At 33.7% G+C, this 23,259-nt stretch overlaps 4 protein-coding genes and 1 pseudogene across 5 annotated transcripts; 2 read left to right on the top strand and 3 right to left on the bottom strand.

Moving 5' to 3' along the window:
* Positions 1-437: 437 nt before the first annotated feature.
* Positions 438-3,418, bottom strand: LOC108194423 (probable ascorbate-specific transmembrane electron transporter 2). Its single transcript, XM_017361369.2, has 6 exons — positions 3,233-3,418; positions 3,009-3,075; positions 1,601-1,806; positions 1,452-1,500; positions 1,111-1,307; positions 438-973 (listed from the first exon to the last, which is right to left on the bottom strand). Exons 1-6 carry the CDS (start codon positions 3,416-3,418, stop codon positions 539-541), a joined length of 1,140 nt encoding a protein of 379 aa, XP_017216858.2. The 3' UTR covers positions 438-538.
* A 2,083-nt stretch (positions 3,419-5,501) lies between these two features.
* LOC108194139 (probable transmembrane ascorbate ferrireductase 3) lies at positions 5,502-6,711 on the top strand. The gene is made up of 4 exons (XM_017361044.2): positions 5,502-5,727; positions 5,817-5,865; positions 6,023-6,222; positions 6,317-6,711. The coding sequence occupies exons 1-4, from the start codon at positions 5,560-5,562 to the stop codon at positions 6,578-6,580; spliced, it is 681 nt and encodes a 226-aa protein (XP_017216533.1). The 5' UTR covers positions 5,502-5,559; the 3' UTR covers positions 6,581-6,711.
* A 133-nt stretch (positions 6,712-6,844) lies between these two features.
* On the bottom strand, positions 6,845-10,850 carry LOC108194138 (purple acid phosphatase 8). Its single transcript, XM_017361043.2, has 7 exons — positions 10,395-10,850; positions 7,997-8,153; positions 7,805-7,912; positions 7,595-7,722; positions 7,377-7,505; positions 7,214-7,281; positions 6,845-7,116 (listed from the first exon to the last, which is right to left on the bottom strand). The coding sequence occupies exons 1-7, from the start codon at positions 10,596-10,598 to the stop codon at positions 6,903-6,905; spliced, it is 1,008 nt and encodes a 335-aa protein (XP_017216532.1). The 5' UTR covers positions 10,599-10,850; the 3' UTR covers positions 6,845-6,902.
* Positions 10,851-12,596: 1,746 nt separating this feature from the next.
* On the bottom strand, positions 12,597-15,513 carry LOC108195610 (type IV inositol polyphosphate 5-phosphatase 9). Of its 2 annotated transcripts, none has more exons than XM_017362592.2 (8): positions 15,378-15,513; positions 15,107-15,281; positions 14,841-14,948; positions 14,453-14,729; positions 14,168-14,352; positions 13,558-13,666; positions 13,279-13,430; positions 12,597-12,925 (listed from the first exon to the last, which is right to left on the bottom strand). In XM_017362592.2, exons 2-8 carry the CDS (start codon positions 15,271-15,273, stop codon positions 12,700-12,702), a joined length of 1,224 nt encoding a protein of 407 aa, XP_017218081.1. In that variant the 5' UTR covers positions 15,274-15,281; positions 15,378-15,513; the 3' UTR covers positions 12,597-12,699. The 2 variants fall into 2 exon arrangements, with proteins under 2 accessions (XP_017218081.1, XP_063936972.1); XM_064080902.1 differs by having other exon boundaries at positions 15,107-15,212; positions 15,378-15,502.
* Positions 15,514-20,922: 5,409 nt separating this feature from the next.
* Positions 20,923-22,212, top strand: LOC108194422 (annexin D5-like; annotated as a pseudogene).
* The last annotated feature ends 1,047 nt before the right edge of the window (positions 22,213-23,259 follow it).

The following is a 23,259-nucleotide window of genomic DNA, read 5'->3' as shown; positions in this document are numbered from 1 at the left end:
TTTGGGGTAACAAATTGTCTTCCTTGAATATCTTTGCATGATGGAGTTTAAGATTTTCAGCAGCTCTGTAGAAAATTCAGAATTCTTGTTGTCTGTATATATTTCTGGTATTTTAGCAAAATTTTGCCAGAATAGTTATCTGATAGTAACTTTACACAGATGCCATACACTTAAATGGCACACCTTGTCACATTATGCATTATGGACTAGATTAAGATATATTTGTTCTGTTGTTCATTCTATGAGCTAAATGCATCTCGGTGGCTACAGTTTACTTGTAGTATTTGCTAAATGCATTTCGGTAGTTACAGTTAACATGTTGCAGTATTTGGTGCTTGAACCTTTTAATATGCTGGACAGGTTGAACCTATAACCCCGTACTAGTGTAGACAATAGTTACCAGGTCTTTTAAGAACGTTGCTAATTCTAATTGATTGATAGGAGAATAGAACAAAAACGAAGGAGAGACATTAGTAGGAGAATACATAGACAAAGGGGAGAACGGTTACATTTTGTTTTGTTTTGTTATAATAGACTGCTACTGATGTCCCGGAAGAATTAGTGCGAGACAAACTGCAACCCCATAGAGTAGAATCAATATTCCAGTATTATTTATTATTGCAGCTTCCTGGCGACGCCGCAAGGTTAAGTGGGTGACTGTCTCAAATTCTGCAGATAGTATCGCCGACAAGAAGATGACTGTGCAAACTAAAGCCTGCACCATTCTTGATCTTGTTCTAACAATAACCGCAGCTCCAGAGAGTAGAATTAAATGTCCGGTAAAACTCATTATTAAATCTTTTTGTCTGTGAGGTAGTCCTAAGAAGGTAAATCTCTCCACCAGGCCAGTTTCTGCTGATATTATTGCCATCAGGAAAACGACTACGCTAAAGAACATATGTCTCTTCGTTGTTCTGGACCTGGCCCTTGCGTCTGCACTGGGAAACATGAACGAGTATACGCCCAACAGAAACTGACACAAGAAATATGTAACGATATTAAGACTATGGATCAAACTAGGCTGTCAGCCTGTTAAAGTTGATTAGTTAGCAGAGATTGCAGTTGTGAGTTGAGACCTGAACTAGATGTTCTTGAGCATAGGAGTAGTACCTGCGAGCCGAAGAGGCAAAAGGTAGACATGCCAATCCAGGAATGAAAAGTATTCATATTTGGCATCGAAAGCTCATTGTGAAATTTGAAAGCTGCATAAATTCCGATAGTTCCAGCTACTAGTGCAACACAATGCAAGATCAAGTAAAATCTTTCGCGCCCTCTTCCTTCTGGGACTGTCTTATAAGTCATGAGTGCTGATTCAAAATCAAATCATACACGGTTAGTTTTGCTCTTGTCAAGGTTCTCGTGCCATACTAGACAATCAAAATCTTAACGTGTTAGAAGTAGAGCCTAATACGATATGATGAAATTTAGAACCATGGCTACTGACATCTTACCTTCTCCTGCTACCAAAACAAACCCGATAGCCATTAAAAGCGGATGCAGCTGAGCAGAAGAAATAAAAAGAAATATTTTGGAAGTTTATAACTAGAAACCAGGTTTAAGATATCATTAGTATATTGTATAGATGTTTATGGAAATGTACATTAAAGATCTTCTCTTTACTTCTGGATTCAAATGCAATGCCTTCCCGGAAGCTGAGGAGCCAAACAAGTATAAGGATGGTCACTGCAATGACCAGCAAATGAGCAAAAATAATCAATGGTGTCGCGGACATACGGATTCTTGAACCAGTTTTAGCTGCCATTGCGGTACCAGAAGGGCGCATGAGAAAGCCGAAAGAGAAAGAAACTGAAACAAAGGTGATAAACTTTATTATGTTGGAAGCATCGCTATGTAGACGAGGGGATTTGCAGAAGTAGTGCACCTTGTATCAGTCCAAGTGAAAGTGGTTGATACTTGATTGCATGAATGAAGATGGTGTCAATACGACAATTAGTTAGCTAATAAAGCTAAATGAGAAAACCAGAAATGGTGTATGAACCTGGCCTGCAGTGATTTGATTTGGTTCTTGATGTTGGATTCTAATGCAAGGCCTTCATGTACAGTATATCAGAACTCCGAGGCTCTTTACTGACACGTACCGTTATATGTAACAAAGATCATTAGTTTGTCTATTATAGATCTCGCAGCTAGCTAAACTGTGTTTGCAAGAAACTGAGAGAAGGCGGAGAAAAGAACGGAGTACCTCAAAATTTCACGAATTCATACGCTGATTAGTACAAGATGAAACTGATGAAATTGAGGATGCAAGCTGATCTTTAAGTGACCAATTCTCTCAAAACCTCAAGGTATTGGTAGAAAGATTTATCAGGATCATATTGTATTATAACACTGATATTGCAAGCTTATTGGAGAGAATGGAGAACGCAAAGCAACAGGGGGTGTAACTGATTTATGTTTCTTTTTTAAGTGATGCTGATCGCAAGTCTGCGACTTACCAAAATTTTGGTATTATTTTTATTTATCATTGTTTCCTTGTTCTTATGTTGACATTTTGGAACAAGTCTCTTTTTCTTAACAGAAGTATAATATTTTTTTGATTTTTCACTAAAATCTATATATGACTGAGTCTTTAAAGATCTTTGCTAATTCCAGTCAACTATTATTACAGTTGTTTAGTTATAATAGACTGCTGGTGAGGTCTGGGAAGAATGACTGCAAGACAAACTGCAACGCCAAAGAGTTGAATCATTTTTCCAGTGAAGTTCATTATCACAGCTTCTTGGCGACGCAGCAGATCTTGCGGGGTGAATCTTTTAAATTCTACAGATGTTGTTGCCAACAAGAAAATGACTATGACACTGATCACCTGCACCTTGCTTAATCTTGTTCTAAGGAAAACTGCAACTCCAGAGAGTAGGATTAATAGTACAGTAATATTCATGAGCGAATCTTCTTGGTCATGCGGTAGACCTAAGATGTTAAATTTCTCCACCAGGCCAGTTTCTGCTGATATTATTGCCATCAGGAAAATGAAGATGCTAACAAACCTGTGCCACTTCGTCGTTCTGGAACTGGCTCCTGAATTAGCACCCGGAAACATGAACGAGTATACGCCTAACAGAAACTGACACAAGAAATGATGAAATAATATTAAGACCACGGATGTCAGGTGTCATTTATTGATATAGATGATCAAGCTAGGCTGTCAGTCTGTCACTCATGCAGAGATTGCAATTGTGACCTGAACTAGATGTTCTCGAGCATAGAGTACCTGCAAGCCGAATAAGCAAATTGTGGACATGCCAATCCAGGAATGTAAAGTATTTGGCAACGAAAGCTCATTATGGAATTTGAAAGCTGCATAAATACCAGTAGTACCAGCTACTAGCGCAACACAGTGCAAGATCAAGTGAAATGTTTTCCTTGCTCTTTCTGAGGGGACTGTCTTAGAAGTCATGATTGCTAATTCAGAAGCAAATATACAAGGTTAGATTTGCTTATATGTCTAAACAAAAACATTCTCAATTGAAAATTTAGAGATTAGTTGAAGTTGAACCATGGCAGCCATAAACTCAACTAATGATATCTTACCTTCTCCAGCTACCAAAACAAACCCGATAGTCATCAGAAGGGGATGCAGCTGAGCAGAAGAAATGGAAAGAAATAAATTCCAGGAAAATTAAAACTTGAACAAAATTATAAAATATCACTAATATTTTGCAGTGATGTCTGAAGAATACATTAAAGATTTTCTCTTTAGTCCTGGATCTGAATGCAATGCCTTCCCGAAAGTTCAGGAGCCAAACAAGTATAAGGGTAGTTACTACAATGACCAGCAAATGAGCAAAAATAATTACTGGCTTTGCAGACAGACGGAATCTTGAACCATTTTTATCTACCATTGCAGTACCAGAAGGGCTCATGCGCAAAGATGGAGAGGAGAAACAGAAATTAGAAGAAACGAAGATTATTAACTTAATCATGTTGGAAGCATCGCTATGTAGATAAGGGGCGACGCAGAAATAATATCCTTTATATCAATCCAAATGAAAGTGGTTGATACTTGATAGCATTACATTTAGATTTACCATAAGACAATTTGTTAGCTAATAAAGGGAAATGAAAGAACCAGAAATGGTGTCTAAATCTGGCCTGCAACGATTTGGTTTTCTATATTTCCAAACAAAAGAAGCAATTTTCAATGGGAGAACTAATACCCTATTGGAAGCACTCTGGTGAAACTGCTTTGAGCTTGCATTAAGAGAAATACCGATAGTGATTAGACTTCAATGATATTTCTAGTTTCGTGATTAAATTCAAATGTTTTGACATGAACAAGTAAACTACATATACTAGGGGTGGATGCACTCCTGCGTCTGCAAACAGCAAATACAATCAACTAAAAGATTTCAATTGAAAATTTAAAAGAGTACGCATGGTTGAATTCTGGTTCTTAATTTGGATTCAAATGCAAGGCCTTCGGGCACATTGTATCAGAACTCCGAGGTTCTTTCACTGCCATTTCTGCAGTAATCAAACTCTGATGACAATCTTAATAGTCTAATTCTTTTGCACTGCTACAATTTTGCTGACACTTACTATCCAAATGGTGACAATTTGACTAACTGTGTACTTAAATTATTATCAAGTGCAAAACTGGTATACTTTCATATAACTTGATACTGCAGAAAGCATCTTCCTTTAGTTATAATGCTGTCATGATTCAATGTATCTGTCTGTGCTCCTTTTAATCCTAAAAAAATGATCTATTTATTCCGCTTTTTTGTGTGAATAAATTTTAATAGAACAAGAGTAGGATATCTGTGATAATAAAATAGAAAAGGCAATAATGTAGAGGAAAAGAGAGTAAACACAATTTTGTAAACCATCCTCTTATGCTTTTTACAATAGCACAAGTTCCTGGAGGATCTAGCAGCCTTCAAGTAAAATCTACCTGTTAAAAATGATCCCTTTTAAACAGAAAATTCTTTCTTTACAAACTGTCTTATCAGCTTTGACTAACTTGAAGGAATATGGTCTATTTCTTCAGCAGACTTAACTTAACAACAAAACTGTAGATTTACTTGGATTACTTCATATTCATACTCGAAGAATGTTCAGTATGCATAGCATCCTAACGTGTCCATACAACATTCGCGCAACCTCTTCAGCTTGGAAAGTGGAAAACAGGATTCATAAGCCGTCTTCTGTGAGTGGAATTCGGGTTTTTTTCCCTTGTTATCTATATATTTGAGAATTGTTGGAGATATGATGATGTGGTTATTTAGCAACTCTCCTAGGAGATAAAATTAGGAATGCAAATTCATAAATGAGTATACTTTATATCATATGTTGCTGGCTAGGGTCCCTACAGTGATGCCTTGCTAGAGCTCAAAGACTTCCCTTGCTTTACATCACAAAACCAACTGATCAAGCAATCCTAGTAACTCCAGAAATTTATTCCTTACTAATTTCTTCCTTAGAGGACTTATTCTTTATCAACTTAAGAGGGAAAGAGAGAGTATAAAACCCCATTTAATAGAACATGGATCTACACTGTCTTAATCAAAAAAACAGACTTCCTTCCTCTCATCAACCATGGATATAATAACTGGGGACCGGAGGACTTATCAGAGGTCAGCTTCAGGAATAACTGTTCTGGCACACTTGTTGGGGTTGACAGCCCTCGTCCTCATGCTTATTTGGCTGTTGCATTACCGCGAAGGTCTTGACTTGGATTCAGAAAATCCGGCTCGTGTATTCAATGTAAACTTTCTCAATTTTCATATCCATTTTGAAATTATTTTGTTCCCCGTCTCATTCAATTTTTTTTTTGTTGGTGTTTGGGCATGCAGGTTCATCCATTTCTCATGTACTTCGGGTTCATCTTTTTTGCTGCAGAAGGTACTAATTCTCAAAATGCCTATTTGTTCCCAGTAGACTATTTTAATGTTCCCAGCAACTGGACTTCATGCTCTAACTGGTGAAATTCAGTCCAAAATACACCTGATCTTTCATGTGTATTGAACTTAAAATCTTGTCTTAATTTTTTTTTAATCAGCAATGATGGCGTACAAGACTGTAGCAGCGGCGCACACAGTGAAGAAATTCGTCCACATGTTCTTTAACCTGGCCTCACTAGTACTGGGGATCGTTGGTATTCATGCTGCATTCAAGTATCATGATAAGCTTAACTTAGAGGACATGACTAGCTTGCATTCATGGATTGGCATGGCTGCTCTATGCTTATTCATATTGCAGGCAAGTGAATAGTCTACATTGGTAAAAAATACCAAAAATGAATCCTTCAAGTGCTATAATCAATTGTAGTGATGATTTTTTTTAATCTCTGCAGTGGTTATTCGGATTCAGTCTGTTTCTGTTTCCACAAGCATCAACAGAATATACAAGAGCACGAGCACTCCCGTGGCACATAAACGGAGGTAGAGCTCTCTTATACATGGCCATATGTGCAGCTGAAACAGGGTTGATGCAGAAATCCACATTCTTGCAGCTTAACAGTGGCAGAGAATCTCACTTGGTCAACATCCTTGGAGTAGTGATTCTTCTGTTTGGCATCACAGTTGATATATCCGTCGCTCTAGCACGCTATATCTGAGTTGCCTGTTTTCTGGTTTTACACAACCTTACACCCGAGTATAAGTAACTTGATTTTAATTTGTAATGCTGACCACAAGACTGCATTTTCTTTATATGAAGCTTGTACTCTACTATTGTGTTTGATTTTTCTGCTCTGTATGAATTTTATAATGTGAATTGGATATCTTTCTCTATAAAGTTTGAGATTAAAACATAGGAACATCAGGGTTTTAGGCTTGCACTCTTTTATGATGTATTATGCATAGATCTCTTCTCCAAGAAGTAGTTATGAAGCCATCATCTTCCTTTTCCGCTGTTGAAAATATTTTAAATCTTCTATTCTATAAAGTTGAATACAACAATTTTGATGTACTCCAGTTGTGCAGAGCTTGGCCAAAAACATCGTAAAAAATGACTTGAACTTCTTCTCTAGTGATCTGCATAGACATGAAACCTTGTCCATCATAGTAGAACTTTGTTGCCTCTGGATTCATCGGACTCATGTCACCACTCCATGCTTTTGAACCTCCCCCGCTTGTAAAAAATTGCAATGGACTGCATAAATAGCAGATATCAATGATCAAGTATTTTTAACTAGGATAAGATTGATTAACTTCTCAGATCGAGATCCAGTAATTATAGGCGAATTTACCTGTCTTGAGAACTGATGTGTTCCAAGCAATGGTCATGTCCATTTACGTAGAAATCCACATTATTTGCCTGAAATTTAGTGATAATTCTTTCAAAAACCACGTCAAGACGTTGTATTTCACTTTCTTATTTCTGTTTTTCAGTCAAAAGTAGATTTAGCGTACCTGTAGGACTGGGAGAAGCTGTGCAACAAGCTCTTCGGTATTGCCATGGTGTCCATTACTTTTGATTGGATGATGACCTACCACTATCTTCCATTTTGCTGTCGATTCTCTCAGTGCCATATCCAAATCCTGTTACAATTGAAATTATGTCAAGCTTGTTCCTTTCTGATTCCAAAGCCTTCTTTTTAGGTTTTCGCCTCTTGAGCATAGTAATGTACCTTTAATAGAGTGGATATGTATTTTCTCCGGGGAAAAATGCCTCTCCAGTCATAGACTTGATCCTCAGGGTCCGTAAAATATTTGTCCTGGAAAGGAGTTGTATCGATGAAGAATAGTTCTGCAATATCTGTAACACAAAGAGCATTGATCATTCTATTTGTTTCAGTTGTTCGTAAAATACTAAGAGAAATCAGAAATTTGAAATTTACCTGCATCGAGAATAAATGATTTTAAGCAAATCCATCTGCTATCCTTTTGTCTAAGTAAAGGACTCAATTGTGCCAAAGCATTTCCTCTGTAATCATGGTTTCCTAAAACTGCAGTCCGCAAAGTATCTCAATAACTACCATTTTTCGCGTAAATTATCATACTAAACGGAGATTTAATCTGGCGTAAATTACCAGTGTACCAGGGCTTTTGCAAGCCTGAGGCAGTATAGATATTGGTAAATGACTCTTCAAAAGCAGGGTCATGTTCATCAATCAATCCTTTATCGTAAAAGTTATCTCCAGTTGAAATGACGAAATCTATATCCAGGTTTTCTCCGATTCTTCCCATCTGTGATCATCGGATAAATGGATATATATCAGACATGAATATTTGATTATTTTTGGTGTAAGCAGAATGAAACTACTGAAATTTACTACCAAGTACTGTAAAAGTAGCAGCATGTGAAATGTGATGCTCATTACTTTTTCAACAGAAAAAGGTGGTGAAAATTTAAAAGCACCCAAAGTCATGAAATAAAGTTTATGGAAAACTCTTGATGCAAGAGTAATAGAGTTGATCGGTTGTAAAGTCCGGATTCAGAAGGTGGTTGGTCCCGAATCGAATGTTAGGACTCGGGACTCTCATGAAAAATGAAATTGGATTTAATTGATAAAGGTACGTGAAAGGATAAATTAGATCCAGATGAGTCGAATGTTAGGACTCGTGATTGTCCTAAAAAATTAAATAGGCTTTAATCGGTAAAAACATGTAAAAAAGAGTTGATGGTTGATCCCAAGTTAAATGTTAGGATTCAAAGCTCTCGTAAAACATGAAATCAGCCTTAATCGGTAAAGACATGTGAAAGGATTCAATTATATACAGAACTCCACCATGCATGAAATTCAAGTAGCCGCAAGCTTTCATAATTCGTCATGTACCATCAAGATTTTGTTCTTGTTACTAGATTTTAATCTCTCTCCTTGTTCTTGTTACAGTAACAAGGGGTCCACTGCTTAAAACCTGAGCACATAGGTAGTAAAATTTAGCGAGTGTTAAGAGTTGAGACAATTAGGTTCCATGATGAAGCCATGTTGTTGAGCTGCAGTGTGGAGAATATAGCATATTCATGGGATTATACTCTCGTCGCTGCTTTTGTGGCCCCCACGGCCCCACCTCTACAAATTTACATAGTTTCCCTACCTCGCATTATGGCATTTCTAGAATTATTCTGTTTTATATTCGAATCTTTTATTGGTTAACCTTTTTTCTTCGATGCATCATTTTTATGAATTTATATTTTAACATATTTGATGAAATTTTATATAATTAGAAACTGTAATTATGATTCTAAAGTCCCCCATTCGGTCTAGTAATATCTGATTAATCAAGTGCAACTGTGATTTTATTTTAAAATTCTATTAATAATTACTATAAATTTTCTTAAATGGTATAATATAAACTAAGTTAATATATCAATTATTATTATAAATATTATAAAATATTTAATTTTAAATCTGATTAATTTCTAATCATTCTATTAATTCTCTGTCAGCACCTCCATCAATTTATTTCAGTTTTTGATTTTTACAATCACCATCTTAGCTAACAATTAAAAATATCAAAATTTGTACAATAACATGGAAATATAGAACTTGTCTCACACTGGATATGGAATCTAAATGGAATTATACTCTTTCATTCCTTTACATTTATTTATATGACATCTACCTATATAGAGTAGTACATGTCAACTAATTTGAACTTGGGTTCAAACGTGTTGCATGAATTTGAAATTTCACTACATTTAGATTATTTTGTTTATTTTAATAGCATATGACCAAATATTCTTATCATAAGTTCCGGAAATATTTAGATTAGTGTATTAAACTACAGCGCACCAAACAAGAACATAAAATTTGTTCCAACTCATTTAATACATATATTATTTAATATCTTTTTTTCGTATAATTCTTATTTAGAAATAATAGCTGTATTAATATAGAATAGAATATAAGCTGAACATAAATGAAATAAATCTATTCTTAACTTTATTTTCGAATTTTCAAATAATTGTATAAAATTTATAATTCAAAATTTAGTAAATATTTAATATTAAACACTATTTATATAGTATAATTGTTATATTATTTTAAGAACATAGTGGAACTAATTTTATATTAAAAATATAGGTTGTGGTGATGTGTACTTAATATATACACAATAAAATAATACAGCCTTAAAATAAGATAAATTATGTATTAGTATTACCATCAATTATTCAATTGTCATGCAAGACTATGGCAAGACTTCTACGATTTGTACTTGGTACTGCTTAGCACAAACCTAAGCGTAGACTACTAACCACTTATCCTTGCCTTCTACGTCTCAGACATTTAATTTATTCATCAGATTTATGTTTTTGTTAAATATAAACATGTATCAAGATATAAAAACATCATGATAATTAATTAATTTAAAAAAAATGCGTCCTCAATATTTTAAGCCCGTCGTTAAAAAAGTATCAACTTTTATTTTTACGAGATATTTCAGCATTTCCCTAATTCCTTCTCTAGATAAAAATATAGGTACCTGAAGAGCAACTTGAGATTGGTTGTACATTCCTTTTCTTCCCCAGTCTCCGACCACCACAAAACTGAGCAACCCACCTGCAGAACCCTGGGCTTGCGCAGCAGGATGATGCGTCAATGTTTGCAGCTCACCTTTGACCAAACACAGTCCTATGATAACCATCACTAGTGTAACAATATACTGAGCCTTGTGATTTAGAGCCATGGTGTAAGAATTAAGGTTTGAGGTTTTGGAGAAGTAATGTTTGCTTAGTTGTCTGTGTATGTGCTTATGGTTCGAGTTTGGTTTGTATTTAAAGGCAAAGTGATCATGGGAGGTTGCTGGTTAATCGAATTTATGGGCCGTACAAGACAAGACAGAAATGATGTGTTTAGGTTGAAGCCATGTAAATGAAGTTGTTTGCAATGTGTTCTGTTATGCATCTCGTAAGTTTGCAGAGTTGGATGATTATGAGTTGGAATAAAAGGATATTCCAAGGGACTAGGGAATCTTGTATCATTGTGGGGGTAAATTGGTAAAGAAATATTATCATGTTTAAAGTTTTTTTCTTCTTTTCTTTTTGGATTCGGTTTATCGTCAAAAGGGAGGGCGCGAATGGTATGAAAGTGAAACGTCAGAATTTGGAAAACTATTTATTATGATTGATAAATTGTTGAATTTGAGTCTTGAGATAAGATTTTTATTCGTCAGGTTAAACAAATGAAGCTGAGTTTATAGGTAATTTGATCGGAACTTACTTGGTTCGTAAAGTAAAATCTAGATTCAATAACCAGGCGTGTATACGATTGAGATGTTAATGAATTATTTTGATTTATGAATTTTAATAGATTATGTGTGATTTTAATTTTGTAAGAATTCATGCCGTGGAGTCAATATAGATTCTTTAGAATTGAGGCACAATACTTCAAAATTTCATGGATTTTGGTGGAATTTCAAAAAACTTAAAATATACTGAGAAATCCCACAAAATCCATCAATTTATGAAATCCCAAAAAAACCCATCAACATTTGAATACCATCAAATTTTAATGAATTTTTAATAATCTCAATTGAATATTATTGGATTTTAAAACATGATTTGCAATTGGTTCATCAAACTCAAGAAATTTTTATTTAAGTCACTAATCATTATATTCTTTGAAAATTGAAAAAAAAAATGAATGAAGAACTCTCCCGCGACACCTTTTTTCTCTCTTAAAAATCTTGAAATCTATTAACAAATGAAGCAAATATACACGCATAAAATCAATATTTTCACCCACAAAAACTTAATCTTTGTTTAGCTCTTGTCATTTTATATATCTTAAGACCATTTTGAAAAAACTCATTAAATTTTTGATGAATTTTTTCCACGATGACCAAAAGATATAGGAAAAAACAATATATTAATAATGATGAAGTTTTTGTAAGTGAAATCATTGATGATAATATATGTATTTTGTTGTAAATATGTGTCATAGGAGAGAACTTGACGTTGTTGTAGGAGAGCTCTTCGTCTCGTTTCTTTTCATTTTTTAATGGATGTAATGGTCAGTGATCTGGATGAAAATTTCATCAGCTTGATAATCAAGTTGCAAGTTTCGAGCCACTTGAATAATAAAAGTGTCATTTCAAGTAATTATTCAAGCTAAGTCACCAAGTTTAATCAACTTTTCGTCGAATTTTTAACGGAATGTAACAGTTAGTGACTTGAATAAAAAATTTTAAAAATATAATGATATGACTCAAAGTTTTTTGAGTTGGACAACCCAATTGCAAGTTTTCGGTCAATTTGAGTCAATTGACCAAAATGTCATTTAACTCATTTTCATAATAAGTCTGTTCTAGTTAATTAGTTAGTCGGAGGCAATATATATGTACAATGACGATATGCAGACCAGAATATCGAGTATGATTGTATGCTAAGAATCTGAGGGTTCTCTAAATAGATCATTCTTTGTTTTCTTTAATATATTATTATAAATTAATTAGTAAAATTTTATTTGATTTTTATCGATGATGATCAACTTCGGTTAAAATTGTCTTGCATCCTGAAATCAACTCGAAACCATAAATCAATAAATCAATCATTAAATTTGGGATGATATTAAGTTGGGCACGAATGGATAAGTATCATGTTACACACACTTCACTATTATTGATTGCTAGAACGTTGTGTGAAAAACAATAATGCTTAAATGCTTTAAACACTTGACAACGAAATGCTTGGAATTATGGTTCCTTCATTACATAATATGGACAGTAAGGCTCCGTTTTGATTCACGGAAAATAACTTGAAGAAATTCTCAAGAAAATGCATTTGAGTTTATATTGATTGTCTAGTGTTCGATTTTTCTAATGATCTGCTGCTTGCAATCTTATTCTCAAACCTCTCGGATAAGAAGAAACTTCTGTATCCTCCTACGGTTTGCACTACACTAACTTCACAGCTGAAAATAGCTTTGACAGGCCTGTGATCAGACAGTTTCGACTCACTTCTGGTATATAAATGCTGCTTTAGTCCTTCACCATACCAGAGTATCCGATCGCACCTGAAAAACAGAAAAGATTTAGTAACTCGTATTTAATCAAGGGTCCTGGTCCCCGGCAGTTGATTGCCAGGATCAGATTTCTGGACTGTTGGATGAATATCCAGCGGCTAGAATTATAACAAAATTTTAATACGTTCAGCATTTATCAATCGCTGGATGGGGAGCGCGGGACAAGTCCCGTCCAACAATTAAAAAGTGCTGGACATGTTTAAAAAGATAATATAATCCTGGCCACCAGATATTTATCCAACTGCCCAAAAATCTGATACCAGTTAAAACGTCCTTGGAGGTACCATGACCCTTAATCAATGCATTTCAAAGTATATAATGTTCTTATATGATGTTCCTTATACCAAGCAGGAGCACGTTTCTTTTCGCCTTTTTTTCCAGGATCAGTGCCATAATATGATTCAGAATCAGGATAATATTTGTAAGTTGGAGCGAAGTTGATTGCTCCCTCATGCCATCCTTCAAGTGCTTGATCATCCATGAGTTCTTTCTTTAGCTTAGTTTTTCAATTGAAATTCCAGACACCAAGTTCATCAGAATGATGATCCAGCATTTAGCATATAAAATTAATATCACTTCAGTTGTGATCATGATTTTTTTTATCTTAATTATTGGTTAGCTACCTGATCATTCACCATCAACAAATCCCATTCATTTTCACCTACTAAAGATCTTGTCTCGATGTCTGACAGTGATATCCTGTAGTTCAAGTCTCCTAGCAATATCACTCGCCTGCAATTTTAAATTTAACCAAATACCAATCAGAAACTGATCAATTACATTAATCAAGATATTTCAGGAGTGCTTAGCCTTTTGCTCCCACTAGGACATGAACTAAAACAGAAGGGTTAACATCTTAATCAGATTAATTAATAGGAATTCCAACTTTTAAACGTAAGACCTCTGGCAAAAATATTGCATCCTTTTCAGTTGGGTTGGTATGTACAGTTCTAATCATCAACAACTCAACGCATGAATCCTGTTGTCTCTATTAACTTAACCAATCAGATGTTCTAAATCTCCAGAGGTAATTAAAGTATGTTGTATGATCATTAGGCCTTATCAAAGCAATAATTTGGGACCAGTTAAAATAAACTCCTGTTGATGTTTACTCAAGTCTTATTCTAATGTTTACTATTTGGAAACCGCATATCTTACAAACTGATATTAATTAAAAGACAATTCTAGAAAGGACAATTCTTTTTGGCCGGTGTCTAAGATATAGTAACTTACGCATGGTCTATGATTTTTCCAGGCATCTTGGGAGTAGGACCTCTAGGAAAGCTTGTTCTTGAAAAAATATCAGTCACGTTGGAGTTCCTTAGTTTTTCGTCTCCTACTCTGCCCCCTGAAGCTAGATGGCTGCAAACAAAGCAGAAGCTTGTTTCATGTAGCCGAAATCTTACAGAAACTGATCCCTGCAAAACAAGATTGTCAAGAAGATAAGTGATTAGCCTCAGTATTCTGATATTGGAAGAACAATCAATTATGTTTCATGAAGGCATGCAAAGTAAAAACCTTATTTCCCAGACATCCCATGATGCCACAGCCTACACATGACAGGTTAAGATTTCGAACATAAGGATGAAGATCACCTCGAATCCAAACTGATATGAATATCCCAACCATTTGCTTACTCATAAGGCACCGAAACTCTGCAGCATGTTTGGCCTCTTGGCTGCAGCATGTTTTCTTGTTGAGGGCCTTCCTAATTAGGGAATTCCACTTCTTGCATACTTTTTTGTTATCCAATCCTAGGACGTTCGCAGTTCTCAGAGGAACAACTTCTTGAAACCTTAACAAAGATCAATCAACATGCATGCAAATTAACCAACTGGCATTAGATCTCTCAAATTGTGTTACAGCAGCAGAGACTCTCAGACTTATATTAAATTAAAATAATTACCCGATAACATATATGTCGCATGGATTGTTGCATGTATCCAGCAAATCCTCCATATCCAAATCTTGAGCTGGTGCCACACCTCCCACATTCCATGTACTAACAAATATTCTTCTCGAAGACGAAAAATAAATGATTGTATCAGAAAAGTATAACTAGGATATGACTCTGCTGCATTAATAAACAAAAACTCGAAAAACTAACACTATTGGCTATACTGAGTGAATTAAGGGAGGAGCTAGCTATCCAGGATGATTAATGATTCTTACTTGTGTGTCTCCTTATGTTCAGTGAAGACACTAGTCTCAGGATCTGTGGATTCTAGATCTAAGTAAGGATGCTCTAGGGAAGAATCCAAGCTCATGCTTGGAAAATCTGCAACAAAGTTATGGCTACTCAACCTGAGGATTCTACTAGCTACCAATTTAGGCCACATGACCTTAACTATATAAACCAAAACAACATATTAGTAATATTTCCAACATTCATGGTTGCAAATTAATATGAGATTCAATGAAAAACGGAATAAGAGAGACTCACTTCTTGTTTCGCGCTACTCAAATAAACATGTATCACTACAAGAAACAGTCACTTCTTGTTTCGCGATGCTCACATGAACATGTATCACTACAAGAAACAGAGTCAAACCCGATCGCTCCTAATGTATCTCTTTCGGATTTGCTAGACAATGCTGAAGAAATGTATATATAGAAAAATATATCATGGCATTGTAGAGGCCGAAGAGAGGGACCTCTGCAAGTTGGAAGGAGTGATGTAGATGATAATGGTTTATAAAGAAGCAAAGAAAGAACATTGTTCTCAATGCACAGAAGCTGATTGGATGAGAGAATTATCCTAATATTAAATTCGTCAAGTTCATCTACTGTGTTCACAGGATCTATTCAAGGCTATGGGTTGCTTAATTTGAAAAACGATATCTATTCGAATTTTTTAACAGGGTGCAACTAGTTGCATGTGTCCACTGTAATATGAGCTGTGCGCAGGTACCGAAAGCGTCACATATATGTGCATTTGTGTCGATGTGCTATTGGAGAAAGAACATATATAGCAACATAGAACTATAAATAATAATTAAATTTGTGTGATTAAGATTTGCTTTTTATGTCACTTTTGGGATATTAGCTGTACACTCAGCTGTATTAATAAAATGTTTAATTAGGCGTGGATGCAACACATATTATTTCGCGCAAGACCAAGTACAATGAACAAGTTGTTATGATGGTTTGGATTGTTGGACACTTTTTATAGTGGTATAAATATAATCATAAATTACTCTTTTATATTTTATGATGGCTCAAGTTGTTAAATTTAAATTAGTTAAATCATGATAAATATAAAAGTGTATATGCTGAAATTTAATCGGAATTTAGAAAATATAATGTAAAAAATGATATTGACCATCCAAGTCTAAGTGAGCCGCGCAATTGGCGATTATAAAAGAAAGAAACTTTTGGATGTGTTTTTATTGATTATATATGATTTATAAATTTTAACAAATTGCATGTAATTTTAATTTTACGTGAATTTTGCATAAAATGTTGCAAAATTGATTATAGTGTTTTTAAAATTTGTACATAATACTTCAAAATTCCATTAATTATGATGGGATTTCAAAAAAAAAAAGCATAAAATACACTAAACAATTCCATGAAATCCATCTCATTTGACGAAGTCTAAAAAAACTCACCGAGTGTTTGTATATCATCATATTTTAATGAACTTTATATAATCTCAATTAAATATCATCATATTTTCAAATATAATTTAAAATCATAATTGAATACCACTGAGTTTCGTACCATAATTTATAATCCTAATTAAATAATTTAAGATTTTAATAATTCTTTTTGAAATTTGTATTCCCAAGGTTTTAATAACTTTTTAAAATCCGAGTTGAATACATATGAATTTCATAAACGATTTTCTGCTTTGCTTTTGGTTGATTTTATTATGTCTTTTGTGATATTATTATTGGCTCTACAATAACGCTCATTTTTGCTATTTACAACCGCTTGCAAATTATTATATAAATAAATATAATTTTTTCAAAGTTACATTTGTTGTTGATAGCAGTTGTAGATGTGATTGTACTTGCAACCACGTAATTTTTGCAAAAACGTTCAGAAAAATGGTTTTGAACAATTTTTATATTGAAGATAATATTTTTGTAATCATTTCATTAAAAATCACAGTAATTTTGTAAAAAAGTTCTAAGTTTGGGTATTTATAAATATATTATCAATAGACCTTTTAAATGTTAGTTAAAGAAATGAATGTGTTTGTGTGGTTTTGCCAAGTTGGGTAAGTACCATGTGAATTAATCCCATGGCAAAGGTATATATTTTCGAATATTTTTTTTGTACTAATTTAATTTGTACTTTTAGATTTTCATGTAAACATCTTTTATCTGATTTCTCTTATGTTTTTATTGTCAATATATTTCTGTCATGATCATATATTATTTTTTGTGTTGGGCAATTTTAATCTTTAGAAATTTCATTTTGTCATAGTGATATAATCATGATTTGTGTATCTTAATTTATTTGCTTAAAAGTTTTAATCAGGAGCTAACATATATGCCTATAATTTAGCTATAATCACTCATGTTTAAAATTTCTCTAATTATCTTTAATCAATTTTCTTTTACTGATTTAGTCCGGCCTAATTCCTTGCATCTTCTTTAGTATAAGTTTTGTGTTCATATCAAAAATATAAATTAGTTTGGTTGCAGATTTTGAATGCACTTGTATTTCTTTGTTTATTAATTGATTGACATTAAGTTTTTGTTAGTTTCCTAAATTGGAATTCAATTGTATTTAGTAATAGTATTTAATTAGCGTTAAATGAGGTTTAATGTTCTTTAGTGAAAACATTAAATTATCAATTATATTTTGTAAGATTAAAAGAATTTTCTTATAGTTTTGAATTTGAATTTTGAATCTTGCAAATGAATGCTTCTAAATTTATTTGTACCATTTAAGGGTGGCCATGATTGATGGCGTATATTTTGGCCGAGTATTTGGTGCCTCTTTGTTGACTTGTTTATTATTTTTAATTTGTTTCTTAAAATTTTAGATATTATTTTGAAGATGTTTTATATTTCAACATTTATATTTTAATTTTATATTATTAATTATATTTTTAGTAATTATTTAACTTACTATATATCTAGCCAAAGGGTCTTCCTTTGGTTAAATATTTTTTTTTTCTTTTTTCTTTTATATTTATCTTCTTTTTTTGATATTTTTTGAATTTATCTTCCTTTGAGAAACTATATCGATTTTAATAATAATAATATTTATTATTATTAGTTTTCTTATTATTAATGAATTGTATTTGTTTCAGGTAGCGTGATCTTACAAGTTAAGACGTTTTCTTTTCGATCATGAGTTTTATTGTCTAAACTTCCGGAGACATTTTCATGTCTTTCGGTTAGATAATAAGCTTTTTGAATGAAGGAGACTCCTCGGAGTATTGGTGTATCTCGTTACGGGCAAGTGAATTTTCTGTCAAAAAAAAAAGTAATTTATGAATTATTCAAAATATAATAATAAAAATAAAAGTGATTTATGGGTAATTATGATTTATGGTTAATTTTTATCGGGAATTTTTTTTTAAAAACAATTAAGTCATGATAAAAAGTTGAAAAACTAATTTCTATCTTTAAGTTTGACTTAATTGTGACTTTAAACCTACTTCTTTATTACATAAACAAAAAATTTCATTTTAACATTAAAAATGACTTAAAAGTTAAAACCCTAGCATTAAACCTATGCAAACAGGCACACAAGAGACAGTGGTACCAAGCTGTACAGTATTGTCTTATTTATCAAGTGATCTATCTACAAGACCATACCCAAGCTACCAAGATATTGTTAGTAAGGAGAAGCAAAGACATTATATTGGACGGACGGCGAGCATGAAAAATTTGTGCAGTTTTATATAATAAATAAAATGTTGCTTAATGCTGAAAGCGGCTCTAGTTTTAAATTACAAAAAGTATTCACAGTACGTAATTAGGAGGAAAAAGAGCAAGATTAGGTCCCTAATATATAACACGAGTCGTGATCATTAGACTTTTTTAGTGCAGATTAATACAGCCAAAACCTTAATTGGTAGTACTTTATGGGATTAAATATTGCCTAATTACATATTCAGTGACGCCTAATCAGCTACTCTTAGTTGTAAACGTTAAAGAGTAAAATGTATTCTAGGACCGACGTAGGGGGCCATAATGTTCCACTTTTGACTGCTTAGAAATATCTTCATCTTAAATAATTATTGTGCTAAGATATTTTTTATTTTATACAAAATAATTAAACAAGCAAGCAACGTCGTATGGTATATATTAACGTGATCCGAAAGATGCGCATTGAATTTAAATTGGAGTAGGGCTTCTTCGTGCATGACTGTTAAGAGAATGACATTATGAATTTGTTAAATTTGAAATGAGCATCTGAAAATTCGAAAAATGGAATATTTTGCGTAACGTAAATGTATTTGTATATAGTTCATTATTTTTGATTCCGGTGTTTTTATTTTGAGAATATTTATTATTCAAAAATAATCGTCTATATAATAAGTAGTTGAAATCGGAAAGACAAATAATAGGGTGTTAATACACTTTTTTCCTGAGGAATTGCAATTTGTTGATGTATTTTCTTAAAAATCATTCTTGAGACATTCACTTACCACGAGATAAGCCGGTGGTAGATATGATTGGGCCATTCATCAGGCTCAAAAGGCCCAATCTGACAATCTAACCAAATGATCTGGCCCATGAACTAATGATATATGATTATATGTTACTTCCTCGAGCAGGTTATAATACAACGTAATCCTGGCACGCATTCGTCTTGATACCTTCGGCTTTAGGAGTATTGGTCACTTAACATGATATTAGGCTGTGTTCACTTGGATTGAATGGAATGGGAGGAGAATGAAATGTTTAAAGAAGAAGGAAGAAAGTATGAGATAATAATGACAAAATATGAATGTATTCAAATTTTTTGTGAGAAAAATCGTAAAAAAACATGATGTGGAAATGGAATGAGCATTCCTTCTAAGACATGTGGGTTAGAATTATAGTTAAAATAGTAGGAATGAAAATTGTATACATTTTCATTGATCAACACTATTTTTGAGTACAAAATTCATTCTATTCCCCTTCCATTATATTCACTCCAAGTGAATACAACAGAGTTTAAGCTCGCGGAAGATTAGGGGTCGTTTGATTCAGGCTTTGTTGGTATCAGGTATGGGTTTTGTTCATTCCAAACCCATACCTAATGTTTGGTTGAAATATTTCTTTCATCAAACTCATTCCTCAAACCCACAAGGTATGAGATTTTCATACCCACAAGGGGAGGTGGGTATGAATCATGGGTTTCAGGAATCAAATTTCTTTTCTTTTATTTTCATGACTATTTATATCAATTCATGTAGATTATTAATACAAAATGAAATTAATGACTCAAATATATATATATATATATATATATATATATATATATATATATTAATTTAATGATATTTTAAATTAATTACAATTAATAACTCATAAATATTATAATTGAACCATATTCATTCCACCACTCAACCAAACACCTGACATCATAAATGATACTTCAAACTCATACCAGTTTAACCCGATTCCTCATTTCAACCCCATACCCTCTCTCCAACCAAACGACCCCTTAGAGTTCTTCTCCCTGTGACCTCCACCCTCATAATTTATTAAGGACACACGAAGGCAAGTTTATGTCAAAAGATGGGCGTCCGTGATAACCATAAATAGGCTTTCGAATATAATCCTGGTAAAACGCACTTTCTCACACCTTCAGTTTTAAAGAGAATAGGTTACTTCACATGACTAGGATGGACATTCAGCAGCTCCGCTCGATCCGATCCCCATCTCATTCGGCGTTCGGTCGGATACTTCATCGGTTCATCTTTAACTCTTCATTTGTACTGGCTCACACTACGTAAAAAGACCATCGCATGGATATTAGATTAAAATTTGCGCCAAGTAGTAGCAAATGACTTGTGTTTTTTATGCATCAACATGGGCGAAAAGTTGCTCCTTGGACACTCTCAGTCTCACATAGTGAGAACAATTTGCTTTTTTCTTCTTGGATTCAGATAGGGATTTGGGTTTCAATGTCGTGATGTGTATGTCATACACCGGGATATATGAATACTTGAAAGTGGAGAATACAATTGATTTTTAGACAGCTACAATTTTGCCATCAAATTTTATAGTTAATGCTTGACAAACAAAAAAATATATACATTAAGGATTGTTCGCACTTTTCCATGAGTATCGTTAATCAGAATTGACCCTGTAAAATTGCATACATACTAATTCATTTTAAAATTTTGCAATCATTTCTTCTTCATTAATCTGAGGATAAATTTTAATGATTTTAACGTCTCCTTGCAGTTACTACTTGCATATATAAACGCAATGCGCCCTGAAGGACCAGAAGTTAATCGATCCGTGGTAGAGCATGATGCTAAAGCTCTTTATAAAGCTGGGGAGAAGAAATTCGGAACTGATAAAAAGACTTTCATACATATTTTTAGCGAAAGAAGTAGGACACATCTTGCTGCTGTCAGTACTACTTATCACGACATTTATGACAGAAGACTTGAAAAGGTAAACTTACTCGAGGAAGATTTTCTGTTATATATTTTCATGGCTCCAGCATCCACAAAAATATTGCTTATAATTTTGAATCAACGCAGGCAATAAAATCAGAAACTTCGGGGCACTTTGGCTATGGTCTTCTAACTATCATAAGGTGTGCAGAGAATCCCGGGATGTACTTTGCTAAGCTACTGCTTTATTTGTTAATCTTCTGGAATAATTACTTTTGGTTTCTTTTCTTGAGTTTGAGTTTCAGTACATTGTATGTAAATGGTGAGACTGAAATTGGACTCCCTGTGAACAGAGTTTCTTGCCTAGGATTCAAGCTAGCTCGACTAAATTGCACAATAAAGTTTTGGTTGTTATGATTGACTATGTACAAACTCTTCTTGCAGATCACTTAAACAAGTCGCAGCTGAGATTTTACAAGTATTTTCATTTGTAGGTACTGCACAAGGCCATGAAGGGCAAGGCATGGATGATTCATCTCTTATAAGAGTAATTGTGACACGGGCTGAAATCGATATGCAGTATATTAAGACAGAGTACCACGAGAAATATGGAAAGACTTTAAATGACGCTGTTCACTCGGAGACCTCAGGTCATTACAGGTCCTTTCTCCTTGCTCTCTTAGGCCTCAACCTTCACTGAAGGTGTTTGTAAGATGCTACATTTCATGAGAAGTTGTCGTATGATAATTTTCTTAGCCGGTGTGTGTTTGTTCCAGTATTAGTACAAGGAGATTATCTACAAGTACCTAATTGTAACATAGCGCTCTGTGCAGTAAGTATTGAGTAACCATAGATAGTTAAATACCCCCGCGTATTTGTAAAATTCATATTTTACACCGTCTAGAGTCTTTAAACAAGTTCTTAACTTTTTTTTGTGAAGAAAACAAACTCCTAATATTAAATTTAAGGAACATAGTGAAAAATTAGTGGTCTAGTAGTTTCTTCCTCTCTCTGTTTTGAAATATAAGTCGTTTGACTTTTTTGCACGTATTTTTAAGTCCTTTGACCGCATGCTAAAAATGGTTATTTTCGAAATTTTCTTTTTTTGAATAAAAATATATGATTGATATTATTATTTAGAAAAATAAAATTTCAAAAAAATGATTTTAAGCATTCAGTCAAAATACTTAAAAATACGTGCAAAAAAGTCAAACGATCTATATTTCAAAACGGAGGGAGTATCTTGATTCTCAGCACCGACCTGGGGGCCTGCAATATTCACCTCGAACTTAAACTGCGCAAACGACAACTAAAACATCATGTTAATAAGCCCGGACAGTCTCGAGACAGAAGATATTTCAACAGTAGCCTCATGGCCTGCTAATATTCACCTTTGTCATCGACTCATTGTCTTTGGTGTTCATTTATGATCGCAAGTTGACTCTGCCCTCGTCATTTTGTATTTGGCTTTCTAAATTATAGATAGATATACGAGAGTGATGTCTCCATCCAATTGTTGCATACGTAGAAGTCATCATATCATTGTCATATTGTCCTCATATTTTTATTGTTTCAAAATAAAGCGATATTTTATGTCGACGGAACAAGTAGATAAATTGTAAATGCGGACACCAATAGCGGTACATCTCTCCGCTCTCGTTTTTCTGTCTAACTCTAACGTCTAAGGCTATCCGAGGTGGAAGAGGGAAACAAAGAACGTTTTACCACCACTTCGGCACGGAGTCCAAAAGGACCGAAACGTGAAATAGGTTTTCAAATATCTAGTTTTTCATTTTGATTT

This window comes from Daucus carota, chromosome 7, assembly GCF_001625215.2.
Source record: "Daucus carota subsp. sativus chromosome 7, DH1 v3.0, whole genome shotgun sequence".
NCBI classification, from domain to species: Eukaryota; Viridiplantae; Streptophyta; class Magnoliopsida; order Apiales; family Apiaceae; genus Daucus; species Daucus carota.
Note: the sequence above shows the minus strand (reverse complement) of the source record. Positions and strands in the feature narration are given on the sequence as shown.

Coding starts and splice junctions, on each gene's coding strand:
- LOC108194423 (XM_017361369.2), bottom strand. CDS start 3,418: ATGACTTCTAAGACAGTCCCCTCAGAAAGAGCAAGGAAAACATTTCAC. Junction 3,076..3,232: donor TTTGCTTATTCGGCTTGCAG/GTACTCTATGCT, acceptor AGTTTCTGTTAG/GCGTATACTCGTTCATGTTT. Junction 974..1,110: donor TTTGCCTCTTCGGCTCGCAG/GTACTACTCCTA, acceptor TTCTTGTGTCAG/TTTCTGTTGGGCGTATACTC.
- LOC108195610 (XM_017362592.2), bottom strand. CDS start 15,273: ATGTGGCCTAAATTGGTAGCTAGTAGAATCCTCAGGTTGAGTAGCCAT. Junction 14,353..14,452: donor TGGGATGTCTGGGAAATAAG/GTTTTTACTTTG, acceptor CTTGTTTTGCAG/GGATCAGTTTCTGTAAGATT. Junction 12,926..13,278: donor AAGAAACGTGCTCCTGCTTG/GTATAAGGAACA, acceptor TCTGTTTTTCAG/GTGCGATCGGATACTCTGGT.
- LOC108194138 (XM_017361043.2), bottom strand. CDS start 10,598: ATGGCTCTAAATCACAAGGCTCAGTATATTGTTACACTAGTGATGGTT. Junction 8,154..10,394: donor AATCTCAAGTTGCTCTTCAG/GTACCTATATTT, acceptor CGATGATCACAG/ATGGGAAGAATCGGAGAAAA. Junction 7,117..7,213: donor CACATCAGTTCTCAAGACAG/GTAAATTCGCCT, acceptor CTATTTATGCAG/TCCATTGCAATTTTTTACAA.
- LOC108194139 (XM_017361044.2), top strand. CDS start 5,560: ATGGATATAATAACTGGGGACCGGAGGACTTATCAGAGGTCAGCTTCA. Junction 5,866..6,022: donor CATCTTTTTTGCTGCAGAAG/GTACTAATTCTC, acceptor TTTTTTAATCAG/CAATGATGGCGTACAAGACT. Junction 6,223..6,316: donor TATGCTTATTCATATTGCAG/GCAAGTGAATAG, acceptor TAATCTCTGCAG/TGGTTATTCGGATTCAGTCT.